We start from the raw sequence: 23,717 nt of genomic DNA, 5'->3' as shown, positions 1-23,717 counted from the left end.
TCATGGCCTGAGCTGATGGCAGATGCTTAACCAACTGAGCCATTCAGATGCCCCGGGTTAGACATTGTTATGGCCTAGGTTGAAATCCCTATTCTCTCAATCACAAGTTCCCTGACCCTGGGGAAGGCATTTAACCTCTCGGAGTATGAGCTCCTCGTGGGCAAAGTGGGCTCTTTATATAGCAACCCCATGGGACAAGAGGGATGGCCCAGCAAGGGATCAGCTGATTAAGGTCTCAGGACCTGTAACCATTCCCAGTCGAGGGACCAAGGATGGCCTCTCTGCGGCTGTCAAAGTACACATCTCCTGATTTATAATATCTCTTACTTGTTAAAATGTTCTTTTAACTGGCAAAAAGGAAAAAAAAAAAAAAAGGCAGCTCGGTCTCTTGCTCTAGCCTCAGAAGTCATTCCGAAGTTCTTGAGAATGAGCTTCAACTATTCAGCTGCCAAGGGCCAGACACTCGCACAGACCCTCTCTTTTCTCTCCCATTTCAGGAGCAAATGAAAGGCTCCACTGACCTGTGAGGCGCTCGAGGGCATCAAATCCATGTTTTAGTGCTATCACGTCAAGGAACGAGATGGTGCCATCTTCAAACCTATAACAGTGTTGAGGGAAACAAGGTCAAGCTGTGACCAACATCTCCATGAGCATTTTGCGGTGTGTAACAAGGTTCTGATTTTAGGCTTAGCCATAATCTCTGAATACCTTCTCTTTGTTGCCTTATAAACCACTGCTCACTCTCCCCGTCAGGACAGAGGGCTTTGCACACTGAGACCCATGGGGCCAACTCTCTTGGCAGCTTTCTTGGGAGAGAATGGCCTTGGTAATAAAAGGAGCTAAAAAGACAGTCACCACCTTGAGAAATGTTATCCTGCCCCCATGAACGCTTGGACAAAACCTCAAGTGCTTCGGACTCTTGAAATGCTGCCCTTGACCCAGGAGAACACCACTGACAGGGCATCAGTTAAGCGTGATCCAAGTACTACATGTCAATGTTCCCAAACTCTATGGAACCACATATCATCCTGGAAACAGTATCATTCGAAATGCTATGGAACCCAAGTATCATTTTTGAAACAGCTGAGCTCGCAGCTTCAGAGGAAAATGGCGTCCCAGGGAGAGGTTGCAGTAAAGACACCAAGCAGGCAGAGGCAGGCACACTTCCTGCATGGTAAGAACATCAGAGTAGTCGGGAGCAGGTGTGCAGGAGCTGGGAATTGGCTGGCAAGGTGGAGAGTGGTAGGAGATAAAGTCAGAAGATGTCTAACTTGGGGAGATACCATGTGTCTGAACGGCTCGGAGCAGAGAGCAGGGACAGGATGGGACCCAGGATCTGACAAGCAGAGTCAGTCCTCAGGCTGCCACAGAAGGGGGAAGCTTGGAGACAGGAGGTTTCAGAGAGCACGGGCATAAAGATGGTGGGAAACCATAGCCTCTATGAGCCTGGCTATGAGTTATCAAAGCAAGTCAAAGTTTTCAGTGGAAATACTGTGCTTCGTATTTTAATATTCTAGAGATGAGATTTGCTCAAAATATTGTTACTGAGTAACCAGGGGTGCCTGGGTGGCTCAGTACATTAAAGCCTCTGCCTTCGGCTCAGGTCTTGATCCTAGGGTCCTGGAATCAAGCCCCGAATTGGGCTCTCTGCTTAGCAGGGAGACTGCTTCCTCCTCTGCTCTCTGTCTGTCAAATAAATAAATAAAATCTTTAAAAAAATATATTGTTACTGACACAACTGAAATGTTAATTTCTTTTTAAAACCAATATATTAGTAATTAATAATTATGAATCAAGTATATGAACTGACAATTAATAATGAATCAATTGTGAATTAATAATGAATTAGTTGGGGGGTGCCTGGGTGGCTCAGTGGGTTAAAGCCTCTGCCTTTGGCTCAGGTCATGATCCCAGGGTCCTGAGATCGAGCCCCGCATCGGGCTCTCTGCTCAACGCAGAGACTGCTTCCTTTCCTCTCTCTCTGCCTGCCTCTCTATTTGTGATCTCTCTCTGTCAAATAAATACATAAAATCTTTAAAGGAATGAATTAATTGATAATGAATCAATTACTAATTGATTAATCACTAAATAATCTTCAGTAAATTAAACATTATTATCCTATAATGACTTAGGTTACTGATTGATAATAAATAATCATTTATTAATCAATAATTAATAGACTCTTGGAGGAAAGGAAGTTTGCTGTTTCCATCAAAGGTTGTATCTCCTTGGGTTATAAAACGATTCAGAGCATGGTCTGGGTACATACTCAAAAAGCATTTGGGTTTTGAGTATTAAATCTCTTGAGTTCTAGTCCTAAATTCACAAGAAAAAAATGAGGCTTCTAGCGGTAAGTAAATATTTTCAGCTTTGTGGGCATCTTGGGGCAGCACCTGCTGAGAAGCAATCCACCCAATCGAAGGAAAGAGGTCTGATCCTGCCCAGCCCACCCACACAGGGCCCAATCCGAGCTGCCCCACTTCTCCTGGCCTTCAGATGCTCCTATTGGCTTGATAAAGTTTGAGTTGTCATTGTGATCTGCCTTTAATTTATATGATGTGTGCCTATCATTCTCTTCTCACTTGGTTATATTACTTGTTATATTCTCACACTTGGATACAAAATGTTTTACATTAGTGTTCCTGTTTCAGAATCCCTCAACTACAGAGGAGTCCTAAGTAAAAGAGACACCACAGGCACCTGGGTGGCTCAGCCAGTTAAGCGTCTGCCTTCGGCTCAGGTCATGATCTCAGAGTCCTGGGATGGAGCCCCACGTGCAGATCCCTGCTCAGCAAGAAGTCTGCTTCTCCCTCTCCCTCTGCCATTCCCCTACTTGTGCTCTCTAACTCTCTCTCTCTCTCTCTAATAAATAAATAAAATCATTTAAAAAAAAAAAAGATTGTTTCTTGAAAAGAAAGAAAAACATGAGGTGCAGGGATCAAGTCACATGTCCATGTCCCCACAGCTGGCGTGTGGTAAAGCCAGGAATCCCCCGCCAGCAAGCCAGTTCTGGAGCCTACACACTTGACCAGTGACTCTACTGCAGGGGACACGGCCCTACCTGCAGAGGCCTGAGTCTGCCCCTGGGTCTGTGGGGGATCTGACACACCCTCCCATCCAGGGCTCCCACCTTCTGAGGCACCTGCAGGGGAACTAGCTCCCTGTCCCTATCCCATAGTATTCCCCACTGTTGGCCCCAGTAGAACCCTGGGTCAGCTGTCATTTTCACCCTCTTACGCCTTCAACCTGATGAGTCCCAGCCATCAACACCCGGACCATGGCTCCCCACACCACCTTTCCTCTCCTGAGAGCCAATCACCTTCCCCCTCGAAGTCCTTGTCCTCTCATAGCTGTGGAGAAGCCCACAAATGGGGGCCTGGGACACACTCCAGCCAACCTCCGCCCCCCCAGATCTGAGCCCTGCCACCAGCTTCCATCCCTCTAATCCCCATCCACACCCCAATCTCTGACCCCAGTCACCCAGTCTGGTCCCTTGCACAATCCTATAGGCGACACAGGCCTGCCCCTCGCCTTGCTGAGCTCCTACCAGCCACTCCCAAGGTGAGGTTACCTTTCAGCCACCGAGCGCCGTGGGATGTAGAAGTCTTCCCCTGCGAGGTACGCAGCGGCTGTGCCCCCTCCAAAGTAGGTTTTCCTCAGCAGAGGAGCCACACGATTATTCACCAGCAGAGCACCCAGGCCGGTGGGGAATCCAAAGATCTTATAGAAGGACAGGGGGACAAAGTCGGCCTGGTGAACCGACAGGTCCAAAGGGGAGGTGCTCACGTAGGAGGCCGCATCGAGCAGCACGAACCACTTCCCGGGCACGGTCACCGGGCACCTCCGCCCAGACTTGACCTCTCCTATCCAGGACAGGGGGTATCTGGTTCCAGAAAAATTACTCTGCGCGGGGTAACAAAAAAGATGTGGAAGTTGGCTGTCGGGGACACTGGCATCCATGCCCCGAGTCTCTGCCGACCACATGTCCTCTGGCCTGACGGGGACAGAGGTGACGTTCATGGCCATGGTGACCTTCCTCATGCCCACCACGGAGGTGTGGCTGTCCGTGAGGTAACAGAACCGGCTCCCGCTGCTCTCTGGGCCGGGGGACACCCACGGGAAGGCCTCTGCCACAAGTTTAAGAGCAGCTGTGCTCCCTGCTGTGAAAATGACGCTGTAGTCCTCTGGGGAGGTGTGGAAGTGCGCCAGAATCCTGGAAGAAGCAGAGTGTCATGCCAGCTGCAGGGTCTCACAGTGTCACATGGTCAGAGCAGTTGTATCACTATCACATAGAACCTGCCTTCATTTTTAGGGAAAAACCCAGGTCGGCTTTGCCACGATGGCAAAGTGAGGCCGGGGCAGAGCCAGCTGCAAGAGGAGATGACAAACAGGTTCCAACTGGCAAAAGCAGCTCCACCTCCCACGTCCCCACCCTCCCAGAGAAGATAAAAGTCCGCGGGGTGCCTGGGTGGCGCAGTCACTCCATCGCACTCTTGGTTTCAGCTCAGGTCATGATCTCAGGATCCTGAGATCCAGCCCACAGTGGGCCCAGCATCTGGGCTCTGCGCTTAGCAGGGAATCTGCTTGGAATTCTCTCTCTCCCTCTTCCCCTCCCCACGGTGCTCTCTCTTTCTCAAATAAATAAATCTCTAGGGAAAAAAAAAAAAATAAAAATCCACAAAACTTAATCCTAGAAAACACTCTTTGAGGGCGCCTGGATGGCTCAGTGGGTTAAGCTTCTGCCTTCGGCTCAGGTCATGGTCTCAGGGTCCTGGGATCAAGTCCCACATCAGGCTCTCTGCTCAGCAGGGAGCCTGTTTCCTCCTCTCTCTCTTTCTCTGCCTTCCTCTCCGCCTGCTTGTGATCTCTTTCTCTGTCAAATAAATAAGTAAAATCTTTAAAACACAAAAGAAAAAGAAAACACTCTTTCCTCAGTCTACTCTCCGGCTCTTTCACCAACTGGCTTCACGGTGCCTTTAATATTGGCAGCCCAGCCTCCCTTGCCAATTGGAAACACTTGAAATTATAGCAATTCAAGTAACTTTAGGCACCACTTGGAAACTACTTACTAAAAACTATTACATGTGGAAAAATACAAAGAGCTATTTCAAGCTGCACATACTAGTAAAAAGTTTGCGGGGGTGGGTTGTTGATGAATAATGCCTAATGACACATGAAAAGAAAGCCCAAAGGAAACCTTTTTTCCTCTCTCTGAAAATGAGGCTTAGAGGGCGCCTGGGTGGCTCAGTGGGTTAAAGCCTCTGCCTTCTGCTTGGGTCATGATCCCAGGGTCCCCGGATTGAGCCCTGCATGGGGCTCTCTGCTCAGCAGGGAGCCTGCTTCCTCCTCTCTCTCTCTCTCTCTGCCCACCTCTCTGCCTGCTTGTGATCTCTGTCTGTCAAATAAATAAATAAAAATCTTTAAAAAAATAAAAATGAAAATGAAAATGAGGCTTAGGAAACTGGATCCCTTGTGGTCCCTCTGGCCCCCAGGCACTCTGGCCTCAGCCCGGAGCCACATACAACACCCGAGAACAGCTCAAGGCTGCCTGCCTGTGCTTCGGGGCTGCCCTGCTCCCTACCTACTCACTCTGACCTTCCTGTCCTCTGACCTTCCTGTCCTCTGCCCCTAACGGTCCTCACTCTGCACGTGACCATTTAGCTGAAAGTGATCTTCCTTAGACCAACGCGGAACCTGTGTGGGTTGTGGTGGGGGGTAGGAAAGAAGTCCTCCCCATCCTGGAACTGCTGGCCACTCACCTGTAGCGCACATGCTCCACGGTGTCGTGGGTGAGCCTGCTGCTGATATTCTGGCTGTGAGGATTACCTGGCAGGTTACAGAGACAAAGCCATCAAGTCACTACCTCTGTTTCTCCCCTCCTATTCCTCCCAAACCCTCTCCTTCGGTTTCTCAAAAAGGTGACCCTACAACTACTCTGTGACCCAGCAATACCACATCTCTATACTTTAGGGAAATGAAAACACATGTCCACACAAAGATTCATGCTCAGAAATGTTCACAGGCAGACTTATTGGTAAAGCCAAATTCTGGGAACAACATGAATACCCTTCAGCTGATGGACAGAGAGACAAGATGGGGTATAACCACACAATGGGAAAGTATTCATAACAGAAAGTCACAATCTACGGGCTATGCCGTGAGTCAGCCACAAAAACATCCTGAAGGGTCACGTAGTGTATGAGTCCATTTATATAGGCAATGTCCAGCAAAGGTATAGAAAGAGGTTCAGAAAGTTGTGAATTAGTGGTTGCCTGAGACTGAGGGGGCAACAGGGCTGAACTATAAACAGGAATCAGAGATCTTATTGGGGGAATGAAAATGTTCTAAATGATTTATTGTGATAGTGGCACCTTTGGTAAAGTTGCCTAAATCATTAAATCGTACATTTGAAATAGATGAATTTTATGATGCATGAAATATAACTCCATTCTCAAACAATTTTAAATTTTTTTAAAGATTTTATTTATTTATTTGACAGAGAGAAACACAGCGAAAGAGGGAACATGAGCAGGGGGACTAGGAGAAGGAGAAGCAGGCTTCTCGCAGAGCAGGGAGCCCGATGCAGGGCTTGATCCCAAGACCATGGGATCATGACCCGAGCCAAAGGCAGATGCTTAATGACTAAGCCACCCAGGTGCCCTAAACAACTGTTTAAATAAATAAACCAATCCCCGAGATCGAGATGGGACCCAGGAAGAACACTGGAGTTGGAAGTCAGTTCACAGGCAACCAGGCCAATGTAAACCGTTTCTGCAGGCTCTTTGAGAGGTGGTTCTGATCATTCCAAGGAATCAAGGAGAATAAACTCGGAAGGCTGACCTCTCCCCCAAGCATGAGACAGAGCCATGAACTCCACTTAATTGAAATCCCCATCTGCTGTCCTGGGTTCACACCCCTGCTGTTCTGCAGAAACACATCTAATTGTGTTACTTGTGTGGCCCCAAGTATGTGAAGGGGGCCATCACATCTCCCCTTAGCCCATTCTCAAGGCTAAGTCCTCTTCTAAGTTCACTTATCAATTTCCAGTTTTCCTCCTCTCCTCAGATTCCACATGAGTGTGTCCTGAAGTATCACCACCTCCCTCAGAACACGGCCCCCAGACAAGGACACAGACCTCAGAGGGGCGAGATGTGCATGCATTGGGCACAAGCCTTTCTTGGGAGCAGGACCAGAGGCATGCCATATCGTAGTCTTGACCTTCTTTGTTTTAGGGTTTGTTTCTTTTCTCATACCATGCCATCTGGTGTACTAGATCTCTGGCCACCAAAGCTATCAATGATCCTCTTCCACATGCAGTAGTAACCAGTGTACTAGTAACTGGTAACCAGAGTCAGTACTTACCCTCACTGCCTCTCAAAGCGCTGGTTTTTAGCTCCACGCCGTCAGCACAACCTACAGTCTAGACGCTGTCCCCTCTCCGCACCAATCCCACAGTTACGGCTCTTGGAAAGGTTCAAGACTTGTGGATCTCTTCGCAAATCATGGATCAAGATTGCCGTAGGGTCCCTCACTGGCATCTCTCCTAGAAACTATTCCCCAGATTTAAAGATCTGCTGGTTGCCCAGGATCTTAGTGAGGCACGAGAGGATGGTCCTGAACTGAGGGGGTCTGGTGCTCTGGAGCCCCGTGCCTCAGGCATGTCCTGACTGCGTGGCCGCAGGTTAGCCACCTACCCTATCCGGGACCCACTTTCCTCACCTCTAAAACAGGAGTGAGGACAAAACCTGTAGGTTAGCTTGTGTGCTAGCTGCACCTGTACCCTCGTTTGCGGGAAGGCGGGGATTGGGGAGGTGCCGAGATGGAGGGGGAGGGTGAAGCTCAAAGGTCCGGAGCGGTGGCTGAAGTGAGTGCGCGTTCGGGACACCAGAGCACTCGCTGCGCTCCCCGCTGCTGCATCTGCTTCTGCTGCCTTTAGTTCAGGCTCCCTTGCCAGGCTCCCTCGCCCGCACTGTCCACACTTTCTAGAAGGAACATCAAACTCCACGGAGCTCCTTCGGAGCCCTTCCCTAGCTCTCCTCTCAGACCTCCTCCACTCCCCGCCCCTCCTCTGTGCTCAGGGGCGGGGCTAATACCTGGAACCGCTAGGGTTCGTGCAATTACCTCTGCCTGGAACCCGCCCCGCTGCTCCTCCTTCCCGTGTAACTCCTTGCTCATCCTCCAGGACTCCCCCGACTTCGAAGGCAGCTTTTTCTGACCTTCACACTGCCAACGCTGCAGCCACACACCCTCCATGGGATCGCAGGCCCTTGGTCCACAGCCCTTCACACAGGTGGCCATTCACATTTACTGGGAGCTCACTTGATTAGGATCGTGCATTGACTAGGTCACAGCCCACAAAGGCAGGGACTGTGCTTCCTTGGTGTCTGAGATAGCACCGTGCCCCGCACAGCACAGTGGCCCAACACACACTTATGGAGTGAAAGAATAGGGGCACCTGGGTGGGGCAGTCAGTTAAGCCCCAACTCTTGGTTTGGCTTAGGTCCTATCTCTCAGGGTCCTGAGATCCACCCCTACATCGGGCTCTGCACTCAGTATGCTTGAGGCTCTCTCTTTCCCTCGCCCTCTGCCCCTCCCCACTATTTATGTGCTCTCTCTCTCTCAAATACATATATAAACTTTTTTTTAAAATAGTGCATGTCCTTCCCGCCACTCTACATTCTGTACTGTCCTGTCCCACAGGGTCATTCTGCCATAAACACAGCACCTTCCTACCTTTGTGCCCTTCTGACACTGACCCCTCCTTCTGGAAGTAAACTGTGTGTCCCTGAGCTAACTCTTCCTATCCTGGCAGTGCATGTGTTAGAGGGACAGACCCAGGGCTCGCTGACCCCCCACTCCCAAGGGACCCATTCAACTCTGCGTGCTGCGCACAGTTCTTTTGGATTAATCCAACATTTAGTAAGCTGGGATGTATCAGCTGTATGCAGTTGGCTCCCTTTCAGCGTGAAAATCAGTTTTGGTGTGTTGTTCTTTACCATAAACATTTTCCATGAGATCATTCGTGAAGCTGGTGAGCTGACTCTGGGGGAACAGTGTGGCTCCCGCATGGTCAAGGTAGACAGTTCCTGAAAGAAAACACAGAATAAAGCTGTGGTTATTTTTCAGACGTGTTCCACTCATTTCACCTAGATCCCGGACCATGTGAGCTTGAGCAGGAGGGACCCCCCAGGCTACTGACTTCTCCCAGCATCTTGACAGGAGCTCCTTAATCCGAGTGGAGGCATGAGCAATGGAAGGTTGCACTTTCCCTATCGAATGACCTTTAGAGCCCGGAGCAAGCGTTCCTGATTAGCCAGCTCTTTAGTGACCCTGGAACAACATCCCACACAGAGGAGGAGCCCAATAGACATTTGTGATTCATGACGGCAAAGCAATTTCACATTATGACTCACTTCCTCCCTGGAATTTCCTTGCCGCTTCCCTGGCAGCCAAGCCCTGATCCTGCTTTCCCACAGTGAACTCTACATCCTTCAACCCTAGAATAGCTCTGAGAGCTTCGGACAATTCTAGGATCATAAATGATCTTTCTAGCCTCTCTCATAACAGAGACAAGCAAATTTAGATGAGCGTGAGATACCGAGGTTTTCCCATCAGACGGTGGAAACCAGAAAGTTGGATAATTCACCATGTGGGCAAGGTGCTGGAAAACAGGCCCTCTGGTTCATGGCCAGTAGGAGGCTACACTGATACAACTTCAGGGACAGCAATCTAGCCATATCAGTCATGGTTTAAAAGGCAAACCCACGGGGCAACTGGGTGGGACAGTTGGTTAAGCGTCTGACTCTTGGTTTCGGCTCAGGTCATGAGCTCAGGGTCCTGGGATGGAGCCCCTCATGGGGCTCCAAACTCAGCAGGGAGTCTGCTTAAGATTCTCTCTCCCTCTCCCACTGCTCCTTCCCCATGTTCTCTCTCGCTCTATCTATCTCAAATAAATAAATAAATCTTTAAAAAATAAAATAAAATACAGGACACCTGGATGGCTCAGTGGGTTAGGCCCCTGCCTTTAGCTCAGGTCATGATCTCAGGGTCCTCAGCAGGGAGCCTGCTTCCCCCGCCCTCTCTCTGCCTGCCTCTCTGCCTACTTGTGATCTCTCCCTCTGTCAAACAAATAAATCTTTAAAAATTTTTTTAATAAATTAAATAAATAAAATGCAAACCCTCTTTGACCTCATCCCTCTTCCGGGAATTCATCTTATAAATACCCGTGGTTTGTGAAATGGTCTGCACATGAGGACATTTAGTGCAACAGCATTGTCTGCAATAGCAGGAGATTGGAAATGACATAAATATCCTTGAACATGTGTTTAAAACAAAGAATTCTTACACCTCCATCTAGTACTTTATAAGTACTGACATAGAGCAAACTCTGAGATATACTTTCCAGAACATACAATGTAAATAGATTCATTCCTTCTTTCATTCACTTAAATGTTTTTCGTTGTTGTTGTTTGCAGAATGGATTTTTTTAAATATTTTATTTATTTATTTGACAGAGAGAGAGGATCACAAGCAGGCAGAGAAGCAGGCAGAGAGAGGGGGGAAGCAGGCTCCCCGCCAAGCAGAGAGCCCGATGCGGGCTCAATCCCAGGACCCCGAGATCATGACCCGAGCCGAAGGCAAAGGCCCAACCCACTGAGCCACCCAGGCGCCCCTGCAGAATGGATTTTTTTTTTTTTTTGGTTCTTTATAATAGCTTTATTGAGATATAATTCCCATATCATAAAATTCACCCCTTTAGTGGTACTTTTAGCAGATTCACAAAATTGTGTGACCATCACCACTATCTAATTTCTTTTTATTTTATTTATTTATTTGACAGAGAGAAATCACAAGTAGATGGAGAGGCAGGCAGAGAGAGAGAGAGAGAGGGAAGCAGGCTCCCTGCTGAGCAGAGAGCCCGACTCGGGACTCGATCCCAGGACCCTGAGATCATGACCTGAGCCGAAGGCAGTGGCTTAACCCACTGAGCCACCCAGGCGCCCCACCACTATCTAATTTTACAACATTTCCATTCATCCCAAAAAGAGAACCCATACCCATTACCAGTCACTTCCCAATCCATCCAACCCCAGCCCTTGGCAATAACTAATCAATCTACTTTCTATCTATACAGATTTGCTGATTCTGGGCATTTCATATAAATGGAATCATATACTATGAGTTCTTTTAGTGTCTGACTTCTTTCACTTAGTGTAATACTGTGACATTTTCATGTCATTCCTTTTTATGACTGAATAGTAGGAGGCACCATATTTTACTTATTCATTCACCCAATGATAAACATGTGGGTTGTTCCCATTTTTTGTCTATTCTTAGTGATGCTGCCATGACTATTTACATGCAAGTTTTTGTGAAGACATCTGTCTTCTCCCATTTAGCCAGTTATCTTTCTTGGTGGTGTCCATTGAAGCATAAAAGTTTTTAGTTTTTTAAGAAAGATTTTATTTATTTATTTGACAGAGAGAAGCACAGCTAGAGAGAGAACACAAGTAAGGGGAGTGGGAGAGGGAGAAGCAGGCTTCCCACTGAGCAGGGAGCCTGATGGAGGTCTCGATCCCAGGACCTTGAGATGATGACCTGAGTTGAAGGCAGATGCTTAATGACTGAACCAGCCAAGTGCCCCTAAAAGTTATTAATTTTGATGAAGTCCAATTTGTCTATTCCTGTTGTTATTACTGCTTATAATTTTAGTGTCATAAGAAACCACTGCCTAATCCCAGGTCCTGATAATTATTGTGTATGGTTTCTTCTAGAAGTTTTATATTTTTAGCTCTTATATTTAGGACTTTCTTTCATTTTCAGTTAATTTTTGAATACAGTGTGAGGTAGGCGTCCAGTTTCATTCTTTTGCGTGTGGATACCAGCTGCCCCAACACTATTAGTTGAAGAGACTGTTCTTTCCTCTATTGAATAGTCTTGGCCTTCTGTTAAAAAACAGTTGACAGGGTCACCTGGGTGGGTCAGTGGGTTAAGCCTCTACATTTGGCTCAGGCCATGATCCCAGGGTCCTGAGATGGAGCCCTGCATCGGGCTCTCTGCTCAGCAGGGAGCCTGCTTCCCCCTCCCGCCCTGCTTGCCTCTCTGCCTACTTGTAATCTCTCTCTGTCAAATACATTAAAAAAAAAAAAAAAAGCCGTTGATCATAGACATATGGCCTTATCTCTGGACTCACAGTTGTATTCCACTGTTCTGTGCATCTGTGCTCATACAGATACCATGCTGTCTCGATTGCTGTAACTTAATATAAATTTTACACATTTTACTTTTATGGGAAATGTGAGTCTTTTAACTTTGTTCTTTCCCAAGTTTGCTTTGGCTATTCTGGGTCCCTTCCATTTCTTTTTTTTTTTTTTTTTAAAGATTTTATTTATTTATTTGTCAGAGAGAGAGGGAGAGAGAGCAAGTACAGGCGGACAGAATGGCAGGCAGAGGCAGAGGGAGAAGCAGGCTCCCTGCCGAGCAAGGAGCCCGATGTGGGACTTGATCCCAGGACACTGGGATCATGACCTGAGCCGAAGGCAGCTGCTTAACCAACTGAGCCACCCAGGTGTCCCCCTTTCCATTTCTGTATGAAATTTAGGATCAATTTGTCAATTGCTGCAAAAAGGTACCTGGGAATGATATGCAATCTATAGGTCAGTTTAAGACTTTTGTCATCTTAACAATATTTAGTCTTCAAATTCATGAATACAGGGTGTCTTTCCAATGATTTAGGTCTTCCTTTATGTCTTTCAATGTTATTTTGTAGTTTTCAGTGTTTAAGTCTTGTATTTCTTTGATAAATTTATTCTTATGTATTTTATTCTTTCTGATGCTTTCCTTTATTTCATTTTCTTGCTAGTGTATGGAAATCAGCTTGCTGTTTGTATATTGCGTTTATATCCTATAACCTTGCTGAACTTGTTTTTTAGTTCTAATGGTTTTTTATGTGGATTCTTTAGGATTTTCTATATCCAAGATTGTATTATCCACCAATAGAGATGGTTCACTTCTTCCTTTCCAATTTGGGCAAATTTTGTTTCATTTTTTTTACTCAGTTGTCCTGGTTAGAACCACTAGTACAATGCTGAGTAGAAGTGGTGAACCAGATGTCTTTGTCTTATTCCTGATTGTAGCAGTAAAGCTATCAGTCTTTCACCAGTATGCTGTTAGCTGTGGATTTTTTTTTTAGATAGCCTTTATCAGGTCAATTAAGTTTCCTTTTATTTTCTAGTTTCTTGTATTTGTACATTCGAGAAATGTTTATTGAGTACTAACGGTGTGCCTGGCACTGTTCTAAGTAGTGGAGACATAACAGTAGACCAAAGAGAAGCTAGTATGAGAGTGACAGAGAAAGACCATGAACAAATAAATGTAAATTATGTCAGATAACAGATGTTACAGCTCAATTGTGTAATAAAAAAAAAAAACTGTATACACTTATCTAAATACAAACAACAACTCAAAAGGCACACAGGACATAAGGGGCAGGAGCTAATTCAGAGCTGACCAGAGTTGTGGCTGAAAAGAGAGGGGGTTCCCTGGCCATTCTTTTTTTTTTTTTTTTTTAAGACTTTATTTATTTTTTTGACAGAGAGAGAGAGATCACAAGTAGGCAGAGAGAGGGGAAGCAGGCTCCCTGCTGAGCAGAGAGCCCAATGCGGGGCTCGATCCCAGGACCCTGAGATCATGACCTGAGCAGAAGGCAGAGGCTCAACACAGTGAGCCACCCAGGCACCCCTCCCTGGCCATTCTTTACCCTCCCTTGGCACCTTTTGAGTGCTGTGTAAATGCACTACCTAGTCCAAAAAGTTAGCTTTAGAAATAATGTTCTCATTAACTAAAGATTCAGAAATACAAATGCCCTACTCCAAAAGAAAGGCTTTTGTACCCCTGGGCATCAGGGAGATGCTTATGTGAAGACACAGCATGTGTGAAACCTGAGGGGCCCCGAGGGAGCACCGCAGGCCTTGGCCATGGTCTTCTGCAAGACCAGGAAGCTTTTGGGAGAAGCCTGCTTTGGCCTTTGGTCCAGTGAGTAGTTTTGCAAAACTGGGCAGCTGTGTTAGATTAGCTAGAGGTCTGATCTTGGCAGAAGTCAGCTAGCATCGTGGTTAACAGGGAGGAATCCAAGTCAGCCAACTAGATTGAATCCTTCTCTACCACCAGCCATTCTGGATCCCTGTTCCTTTATCTGCAGGTGGGATGGGGGTTAAAAGAGTTGGTATACAGAGCCCAGTTTAGTGCTTGGCACACAGTAACTCTTCATGAGATTTGGCTATTAACAGAAGAAGCAGGCAAATGACCCCCAAACCCACTGGCATTGAGTCTTCAAGAAGGAAATTCCAGGGTCTCTTCCAGTTCTCAGCCCAACACAGGGTGAGTGGCCATCCACTAGCACCCTGCGACTTCAAGAACTATCTGGGGGCACCTGAGTGGCTCAGTGGATTAAAGCCTCTGCCTTCTGCTCCAGCTGTGATCTCAGGGTCCTGAGATTTAGTCCCACATCAGGCTCTCTGCTCAGCAGGGAGCCTGCTTCCTCCTCTCTCTCTCTGCCTGCCTCTCTGCCTACTTGTGACCACTATCTGTCAAATAAATAAGTAAAATCTTTAAAAAAAAAAAAAAAAAAGAACCATCTGAACCACATCTGAAAATTCAATAGTCTCCCTTCACCAAGACAAGGGAATTCCCATCCAACTGGTTGGGCAAAACATTTCAGCACTTGAAGATTAAGCATGTAATTATCTAGAGCTACTCCTAAACCAGATAAATGCTCAAACCTACACAAAAACTATAAGGGGAAGGAAAAGGGGGAAAGGAAGAGGAGGTGAAAGTTATATTATTTTGTTTTGGGCGCCTGGGTGGCTCAGTGGGTTAAGCCGCTGCCTTCGGCTCAGGTCATGATCTCAGGGTCCTGGGATCGAGTCCCGCATCGGGCTCTCTGCTCAGCAGGGAGCATGCTTCCTCCTCTCTCTCTCTGTCTGCCTCTCTGTCTACTTGTGATCTCTGTCTGTCAAATAAATAAATAAAATCTTAAAAAAAAAAAAGAAAGTTATATTATTTTGTTTTGTTTGTTTTTCCCTGCCCCATGAGAGGAAAAAAAAAAAAAGTGGATATGTTCCAAGACTCCCAGCTGTGGGAGGGGTGGATTTAATCCACAAAAAAATCTACTTGAACTATTAATGTGAGGAAATGCTGGGAACTTGCACTAGATAGACAGACAGACAGCATACAGTACAGTAGATGTTAAAGGGACTCTGAAGTCCGGCCTCAGATCCTGGCTATCACATTTAGATTTTACATTTAAGGGAAAAGATGCTGTTCTCTGAGGGACACAAGTGAAACAAGCAGAGGCCCAGAACATCCCTCTACTTTCCCAGCATAGTGTTGAGGGGAGAGGTCAGCCAGTGATGGGTGTGAGGGACCAGAGCTGGATTAGGGGATTAAGCAGGTGTGGTGCAGAAATAATTATGGACTGCACGGTAACAGCCTCGGAGATTTCCTTCAAAAGAATGGGGAGTCTCCTTCCCTGCCTCCACACCTGTTCATTGTACCAGTCTATTTCTTGGGTGGAAATTTCCATAATAAAAACTGTCATGGGGGTGCCTGGGTGGCTCAGTGGGTTAAGCCTCTGCCTTCTGCTCCAGTCATGATCTCAGGGTCCTGGGATTGAGCCCTGCATCAGGCTCTCTGCTTGGCAGGAAGCCTGCTTCCCCCTCTGCCTCTCTGCCTACTTGTAATTTCTGTCTGTCAGGTAGATAAATAAAATCTTAAAAAAAAAAAAAAAACTGTCAGGGACAGCAGGCGGAAGCATAGGGGTGAGATGCTGTCTCCCTTGGGTGAATGTGGCACTGGGAAGAATGGGGTGGTAGTTGAGAGGCTGCCAGAAGATTCCCTCTCTCCTTCCTGAGAGTCCATACTGAAATACAGAGAGGAGACACACAGAGGGGAGGCCACAGCCCTGAAAGCCCCCAAAAGGACAAAACAGTCACTATCCCAAACATAAGAGTGGACATCAGCTGCAGGTAACTGTATGAACTGTGACATCACCGTTGCTCTTCTCCCACAAGCTGGGGAGCAGTCACTGGTTGTTCATCAGGGCAGAGAACGTACACCTCAAATCCCGGTGCCTGGTGCCACTTCCATTCACCCCTGCTCAACAGGCTGGTGGTTCTAAGGCTCCAGGAAGACCGCCACAGAGGTCCCTGGCAACAGAGTGAGTCCCCACCAGTGTGGGAGCCCTCTTGCTCTGCTGGGCAAGGCCACAGGGCCAGATGGAGCTCCATTTCAGATTTATTTCTTTATTTTTAAAAATTTTATTTATTTGACACAGAGAGAGAGAGGACAAGAGGGGGAGCGGCAGACCGAGGGAGAAGCAGGGTCCCCGCAGGGAGCCGGATGTGGGGCTCAATCCCAGGACCCTGAGATCCTGACCGAGACTAAGGTCGACGCTCGCCGACTGAGCCACCCAGGCGTCCCGCCATTTAAAATTTAACCAGCCTGATCTGCCTTGCAGAAATCAAAGGGACGACGTGACCCCGGTCCCGGTGTCCAATTCACAGGCTTGTCCTCTACTTAAAGCGCACACTGCACGGTTTGCTAATGCGAGTCCCCCAGCGAGCTAGAGTTCAGAGATATTGTTCGGACTGCACGAGTGAGAAAAATGAGACTTCGAAAATAAAAGATGCTGTGAACTCAGTCTCCAGAAGCTGTAGCCTCTCGATCCCAACCCCGCCCCCCCTTCCCAGCCGCGGTCCCAACGCGGCGCACTGACCATGCACTCACTGCACCTGTCCGCAGGCGAACATCTGAACACCAGTCAGGAGCGTTGGACATTCGTGCATTTTGCAAGCCCGGCTCCAGTCAGACCTTTAGAGCCGGAGGTCTCGTGGCACCCACGGGGGAAAAAAATCACTAAGCCTGGCCCGCAGAGGGCGAGTGCAGGTGAGTAAGGCGCAGGCTGGTCCTGCTCCACGGGAAAGTCTAAGGAGCTAGAGTAGCAAGAAATCTTGGGCTGCAGGTGGGACCTCAAGGAGCTGGGTCCACCAAGCGGACGCGTGCACACGTCCCGCCAGGTCTTTCGATCCAAAATGTATCCCAGACAAGGCGAGGTGTTCTCACCTAGAGCCAAAGCTCTTTCCCCGTCAGTCCCAGAACACCAGCGCTCCCACCCCCACACAGGTGCCCCGCCGGCCTCACCTGCCAGGCGGCCGAATTCGCGCTCGCGCAGCTCCTGCAGGCCGCGCGAGCCATAACCGTAGGCGAGCGGCCGCTTGCTCGACTCCCGGAACCGCGCGAAAGCCAGCAGCTCGGCACCCCGGGGCGCTGCCCCGCCGGCCATGACCCAGGGCGGCCCGCCGCGCCGTCCAGGTCGCCGCGCCGGGGGAAATGCCGAAGCCGGCGCGCGGCGACTCCGCCCCCGGTCGCGCCCCGCTGGCACCTTCTGGGCCTTCGAGGGCACCTGGTCCGCGGCCCAGGGCGGCGCCCCGCCCGGCCCCCACCCCCGCTTGCCCGCGCGCTGACTCACGGAGTTTCACTTCTTTGCGGCCCTTTTCCTGGGGGCGGGGCGAGGACGTCCGGGTCTTCCCAGCTTCCCAGCGGAGCCCACGGAGATGCCGCCGAAGACCCGTGGAGCACGAAGCTCTCGCTTATCTAGGGTCCCACGAAGAGCCTGGTGGCAGAAATAACGCACCGCCTTTTCCTGCGAGGCGTCCTGACCCCCGGCGATCCTCCCGGGCCGACTCTCCTGGTCCCCGGCCCCGCACGACACCCGGGAACCCCACTCTCGGCGGCAGGACCCTCTCGGGCGTGGCGCTTGCCGGGAGACTTGTTGCTGCTCCCCACTGGGGTGTGTGCTCGGCGAGTCTGAAAATGCGGCAGGGCAGAGCGAAGCGTGGAAGAGGAAAAAGGCCTGGGATCCCTGAGGTTGCTTAAGGGTCTCCGTGGCTGGGGACCGTCGAAACAGTAGTTCGCGTGCGACTCCTGCGCCTTGGCCCTGAGAGGTGGGTGCGGGAGGAAGAGCGACTCTGGCCACAAATGCCTCAGTACCGAGCGGCTGACCAAGCCTGGGGGTCGGAAGTGCGGACCGGGTGCGGGAGTGAGTGGAGCCCAGGTACAAGGAGGGAGAACTTAGGTGTGATCCTAAGGTCGGGCCCGCTTGCGAGGATGGAGTGAAAGATGATCGGAGGTTCCCCATTTGGGGCTGCAGTTCTAAGAGCCAGTTCCCGGGGCGTCCCCACGCTTAGGTGGTCTCTGCCTGCAGCCGGGTCAGGCTCATCCTCCTCACTGCCAGATCTCCGGGTCCTTACTGGACAAGCATTCATACTCGTTCTGGAAGGAATGAGTGTATGCATGAATCAATGCCCGAATTTGCTCACTGACATCACTGACCACCTCCATCCTCTTCTGCGTACCTTCTGCCTACACTCGGAGTAATGGTGACATCTTGACCCCTCTCCACTGTGCTCTCTCCTGAAATGTGACCTCTGGCAACAATAACAAGAGCAGGTATGCCCTGGGCACATGTTCACCGTTACCTGTACTCATTATTCCACAGTTAAATAAGCAGATCTATGGGGTGGCTCTTACAGGTGGAGAAGCTAAGTCAGAGAGGTAGAGTAACTTGCTCAAGAGCACACAGCTAGAAGATGGACAAGTCAGCAACTGCGAATTCCACTTCCAGGGCCCTGCCAGTTAAATGTGTCCAGCAGCCTCTCTGATACAAGCCTCAGGGCCTCAGTTTCCCCATGTCTAAGTTGGGAAAGTGCTGAGAGTTGGTCCTCCCAGGGACTGCCTGGTGTGTGTGTGCCGCTCACCCCTCCTTTAATGTCTTTCTTCCCAGAGAGGATTTCCCCCAGGACAGGCTTTTCAGGCATTAATTTGCATAAATCACCTGGAAGACTATTAAAATGCAGATTCTAATTCTTTTACATTTGGGTTGGGGCCTGTGTGTCTAATGAGGTTTGGTGTTTCTAATGAGTCTGGATGATGGTGTTACTCAGGTCCAACAACTACACCCTGAGGAGTGAGAGCCTTCCTTACTTCCTTAGGAACGTAAGGAGTATCTACCTCTGGTAGAGGTGTTCTGGGGCCAAGTAACAAATCCCTGCTCCACAAGGGTGCTGCTTTCGGACAAGCTTGCCTAGTGAATCATCTGAATGGACCAACTCAGTGCAGAACTTTTTGTTGTTGTTGTTGTTGTTAATTGTGGTAAAATATAAATAAAATTTATTAACTTAGCCATTCTTTTGAAGATTTTATTTATCCATCTGAGAGAGAGAGAGAGACAGAGAGACAGAGAGAGCATAGGCAGGGGGAGAGGCAGAGGGAGAGGGAGAAGCAGACTCCTTGCCCAGCTGGGAGCTGGACATGGGGCTTGATTCCAGGACCTGGAGATCATGACCTGAACAGAAGGCAGAGGCTTAACCATCTGAGACACCCAGGTGCCCCTGACTTAGCCATTTTTAAGTGTACAGTTCAATAGTGATAAGTATATTCACATTGTGTGCAATTTCCAGAACTCTTCCCCTCTTGCAAAACTGAAACTTCCCGTCTTGCAAAACTGAAACTGTTTCTATCCACAAAACAACTCCCACCCCACCTGGCAACCACTACTCTGTTTTCTGTCTCTATAAATTTGACTGTATTCACAGAATCATACAGCATTAGTTTTTATTGTGACTGGGTTATTTCACTTAGCATAATGTCCTCAAGATTCCTCCATGTTGTACATATGTCAGGATTTCCTCCCTTTTTAAGATGGAATATTCCATTGTGTGTATACACATTATATGTATCCAACTCATCCACTGATGGACACTTGGATTACTTCCACCTTTTGGCTATTGTGACTAGTGTCGTTGTGAACATGGGTGTTCACAACAGATACCTCTTTTGAGACTCTACTTTCAGTTCTTTTGGATGTATAACCAGGAGTGGGATTGCTGGATCATGTCGTGGTTCTACTTTTAATTTTCGAGGAATTGCCATACTGCTTCCCATTAGCAGCTGTACCATTTAACGTTCCAACAGAGCAAAAGGGTTCCAATTTCTCCTCATTCTCACCAACACTAATTTTGGTGTTTTGTCTTGTTTTTTTTTATAGTGGTCATTCCACTGGGTGTGAAGTGACATCTCCTGGTGGTTTTGATGTGCACTTGCCTCATGATTAGTGACACTGAGCATCCTTTCCTGTGCTTTTTGGACATTTGTATGTCTTCTTTGGACAAGTGTCTATTCAAGTCCTTTGCCTGTTTTTTCAATTGGGTTGCTTTTTGGTTTTTTGTTTTTTAATTGCTGAGTTGTAGGAGTTCTTTATATATTCTGAATATTAACCCTTATCGGGTAATAATTAGCAATATTTTCTCCCATTCTATATATGGCCTTTACACTTTAATTGTACTCTTTTATGTACAGTGCAGAACTCTTGAGGATCATTAAAAATCACTGAATTACCTACCATTCAGTCAAGAAGTAACTTCGGGGTGCCTGAGTGGCTCAGTCTGTTAAGCGTCTGCCTTTGATTCAGGTCATGATCCCAGGGTCCCAGGATCGAGCCCTGCTTTGGGGTCCCTGATCAGCGGAGAGCCTGCTTCTCTTTCTCTCCCTCTGCTGCTCCCCTTGCTTGTGCTGTCAAATAAGTAAATCTTTATAAATAGACACACACACACATATATGTGTATGTGTGTGTATATATATATATATATATGCCATGTAGCCCAAGTGCCCTACCACTGCTTCAGGACGCAGGTGCAGAATTGCAGGGGAGAGGAAAGGGGTTAACTTCCAACTAGGGAGTTCAGGGAAGGCACCCTAAAGGAGCAAGCCTTTGACCTGGACCATACCAATGAGCCTGTGAAGAAGGGAGGATGCCAGGAGGTTCAGCCTCTAATTGGTACCCTCACGTTTATTTCGCCAAGATTCCCCAGGCCTCTCCTGCCAGAAAAACTGTCAGAAATCAGACTGCACATTCTTACCCTGCCTAAAGAGGAACCTCCTGCCTCCATCGGTGAAATGTCTTACTGCATTCATCCCTTGGTGGGCTCCTGGGGCCTGTGCTCCCTTGTCTGACCTGGCTCAGCTGCTGACCCTGGGGCCTTGGAGGAGCCGGAGCCAGTCCATGCTGAGGTCCCAAGAAACTAGCCTCTGCACCCAGTGTTTACAGCTGCAGAGGAAAACAGCTCTTCAGCTCCCACTTACAGCCCTCTGACACTGAAACCAAGAAAAATATGTGCCTAAGGCCAGATTGAGCAAACATGAGACAGTCCTGATTTTGTACTTAAAATCCCCCCACCCCTGCCCGCCCAGGTGAGGTTCTGTCCCTGGTCCCGCTCACGGAGCTTGGATGAGATCTCCCCCAAAGCCCTGGCTCCCACGTTAATAGACTTCCATAGGGCCCCAGCCCCAGGCTCCTCTGGCAATGGACTCCCTTTGCAAAACTCTCCGAATTCTTCATCCCCTCACTCTGCAGAAGCTCGATGGGTATCTCTCAGAATTAAAGTCTGTAGTGACTAAAGAAGGCAAGGTTGGTTTGGGGGTAGATTTCGGAAGGCTGTAAGTCAGGCTAAGGGACTGGAATTTCATTCTGAAAATTTCTGAGCACAAAAGTGCTCCCAGGAGGCGACTTAGATAGATCTAATGCCCATGACCAGGCTGGAAGGGGTGCTGAGAACTGGGAGTAGGGAGACCAGCTACAGCCTCCTGCAACCTCCAGGCCGGAGTCACTGAAGAGGAAAGTGGGCGTTGGCAGGGGCACCAGCCAGTGTTCACTGGGGAGCTGCTCCCTGCGAGGAACCTGCTCAGGCCTGGGCAGCCAGCAGTCAGGGAGGTAGCCTGTGTGCCTGAGAGGCCCCCAGTGAAGGAGATGGGCCCGCAGCTAGATCACCCCCTCTGCACTGCGCCGGGCTGGAGAACAGGGCTTCCCAAAAAGGTTGAGGCTGTAAGGGAGAAAGCCTCCCCAACCCGGGTCTCCAGAAGTCCTGAAGAGAAGGTGGGCAGCATTCTGTGTGCAAATGCTGGAGCTACGAAAAGGCTCAGAAAATTAGAGGAGCACAGCCTGTGCTTGTGCAGGGGTAAGGAGTGGGGACAGGGAGTGAGGGAAGGGAGGGGGCCAAACTCTGCAGCCAGGAGGGACAGGAAGATGCCAGAGAACCCCTACAGGAGTGTGGCTGTGTCAGAGGTATGCCTGACACCCCAGCAGCACTGAGAGGCATTCAGGGAGGCTGGCCAGAAGTCCTAGCGAGGAGGAACGAGGGCCCACATGGTACAGAGCGATGAATGCACCTGGGGACTGAGAGAGGACCGGCTCAGGTGGCCTGGCAGGGAGGAGGGGGCTCAGGCATAGGCAGACAATATGGTTCAGAACACCTAAGTGGAGATTGGGGCTCGGGGCTCAGGAAGGACAGTGTCAGGGTTGGAGACACAACTCATGGGAGAAGCTTGCGGAAAGGTCACTCCCTAGGCTCTACAAGTGTTCAGGGAGAGGCAGAGCCCTGGGGAGAGCAACATGTAAGTGGTGGCTGCCTCCATGCCATTGACTGGTGACAAGGTACAGGCAGAAAGGTGGGAGGACAGCCAGAGGACAACACCTTGGGGTACTAAGGCTGACAGGTGGTTAGGACAAGGGCCAATCAGATTAGTGAATGTGCTGCTACGTGGTGCGCTGACCTTGGTGAGAAAGTCTGTTATTTTGGTGGGGATGGAATCTCCATTATAATGGTCAGCTTTTTTTTTTTTTTTTTTAAGATTTTATTTATTTGACACACAGAAAGAGAACGAGCAGGGGGATGGGCAGAAGGAGAGGGAGAAGCAGGCTCCCTGCTGAGCAGGAAGCCCAATATGGGACTGGACCCCAGGACCCTGGGACCATGACCTGAGCTGAAGGCAGACCCTTAACTGACTGAGCCACCCAAGCGCCCCTATAATGGTCAAGTCTTAAACCACACCTTCAACAGTGATGAAGGGTAGAGGTTTTCGTACGGGCTAACCCCCGAGGCCTCTTGATCCTGGAGGTATTTAGGGACTGAAATTATGATAGATAAAATTTCCTGCCAAGTAGTTAGGATGAAGGGTGGCTGTTTCAGAGGCTAAATTTGGTTTGGATGGTGAATTTATTATTTCCGGCTAGAATGAAATGCATTCTTCCGTAACAATGAGAACCTGCTAGCCGAGATACTCTGACACCTGACAAATGAGAAGAGAGTCTGCGGAGCAGGAGTGAGAGTGAGCAATGGAGCAGGTTTTTCTCTAGAGCCTGCCAGAGGAGAAGTTTGGGGAAAAACAACTTGAAAGCAGTGAAAGATCAGAAACCCCAGGAAGCTCCCTTCCCTATAGGGACAGAAGACCTTTTCTGGGAACAGAAGCTAAAAGGGCAGTTCGGAATCATGAACAAGGCTCCATTATATCTAAACCCATAATGTTCAAAACAACAAAACCCCACCAGCCAGTACAAGGCAGAACACACAAGGCTCAGGGTGGGTGGACCCAGAGGGGTGACATTCCTGAGGCTGTTTTCCTGAGGTCTCAACTTCTCCCTGTGTTCACTCAGAGGCAGGTCTGCTGGGCAAGCCCGACCCCCCTTCTCGGTCCCTTCTGTGTTGACACCTTCCCTCCAGCTCTTTGCCCTCTATCCCTTTACGCCACCAAGACAGGGAGAGGACCTGAAATCAGCTACCCTATTTACTGACTAGTGGATTACAATGAATCCTTCCTCCACCAGC

General features: G+C 48.9%; 1 protein-coding gene across 4 annotated transcripts in view; it reads right to left on the bottom strand.

The window, feature by feature from the left end:
- MOCOS (molybdenum cofactor sulfurase) overlaps positions 1-17,353 on the bottom strand; it is a 60,406-nt gene extending 43,053 nt beyond the window's left edge. For 3 of the 4 annotated variants that reach the window (XR_006602094.1, XM_045065519.1, XM_004752345.3), the window contains exons 1-5: positions 17,200-17,353; positions 8,997-9,086; positions 5,760-5,826; positions 3,572-4,213; positions 522-598 (exon numbers count right to left, since the gene is read on the bottom strand). Coding sequence is in view for 3 of the 4 variants with exons in the window: in XM_045065519.1 (XP_044921454.1) it covers positions 522-598; positions 3,572-4,213; positions 5,760-5,826; positions 8,997-9,086; positions 17,200-17,341 (1,018 nt within the window). In the remaining variant the exon portion in view is untranslated. Of the gene's footprint in view, positions 1-521; positions 599-3,571; positions 4,214-5,759; positions 5,827-8,996; positions 9,087-9,199; positions 9,557-17,199 lie in introns of those variants that run through there. The other variant, XM_045065520.1, reaches the window with a different exon arrangement.
- Between the last annotated feature and the right edge of the window lie 6,364 nt (positions 17,354-23,717).

Source organism: Mustela putorius, unplaced genomic scaffold (genome assembly GCF_011764305.1).
Source record: "Mustela putorius furo isolate JIRA1106 unplaced genomic scaffold, ASM1176430v1.1 tig00003858_pilon_pilon_pilon, whole genome shotgun sequence".
In the NCBI taxonomy this organism is placed as follows: domain Eukaryota; kingdom Metazoa; phylum Chordata; class Mammalia; order Carnivora; family Mustelidae; genus Mustela; species Mustela putorius.
Note: the sequence above shows the minus strand (reverse complement) of the source record. Positions and strands in the feature narration are given on the sequence as shown.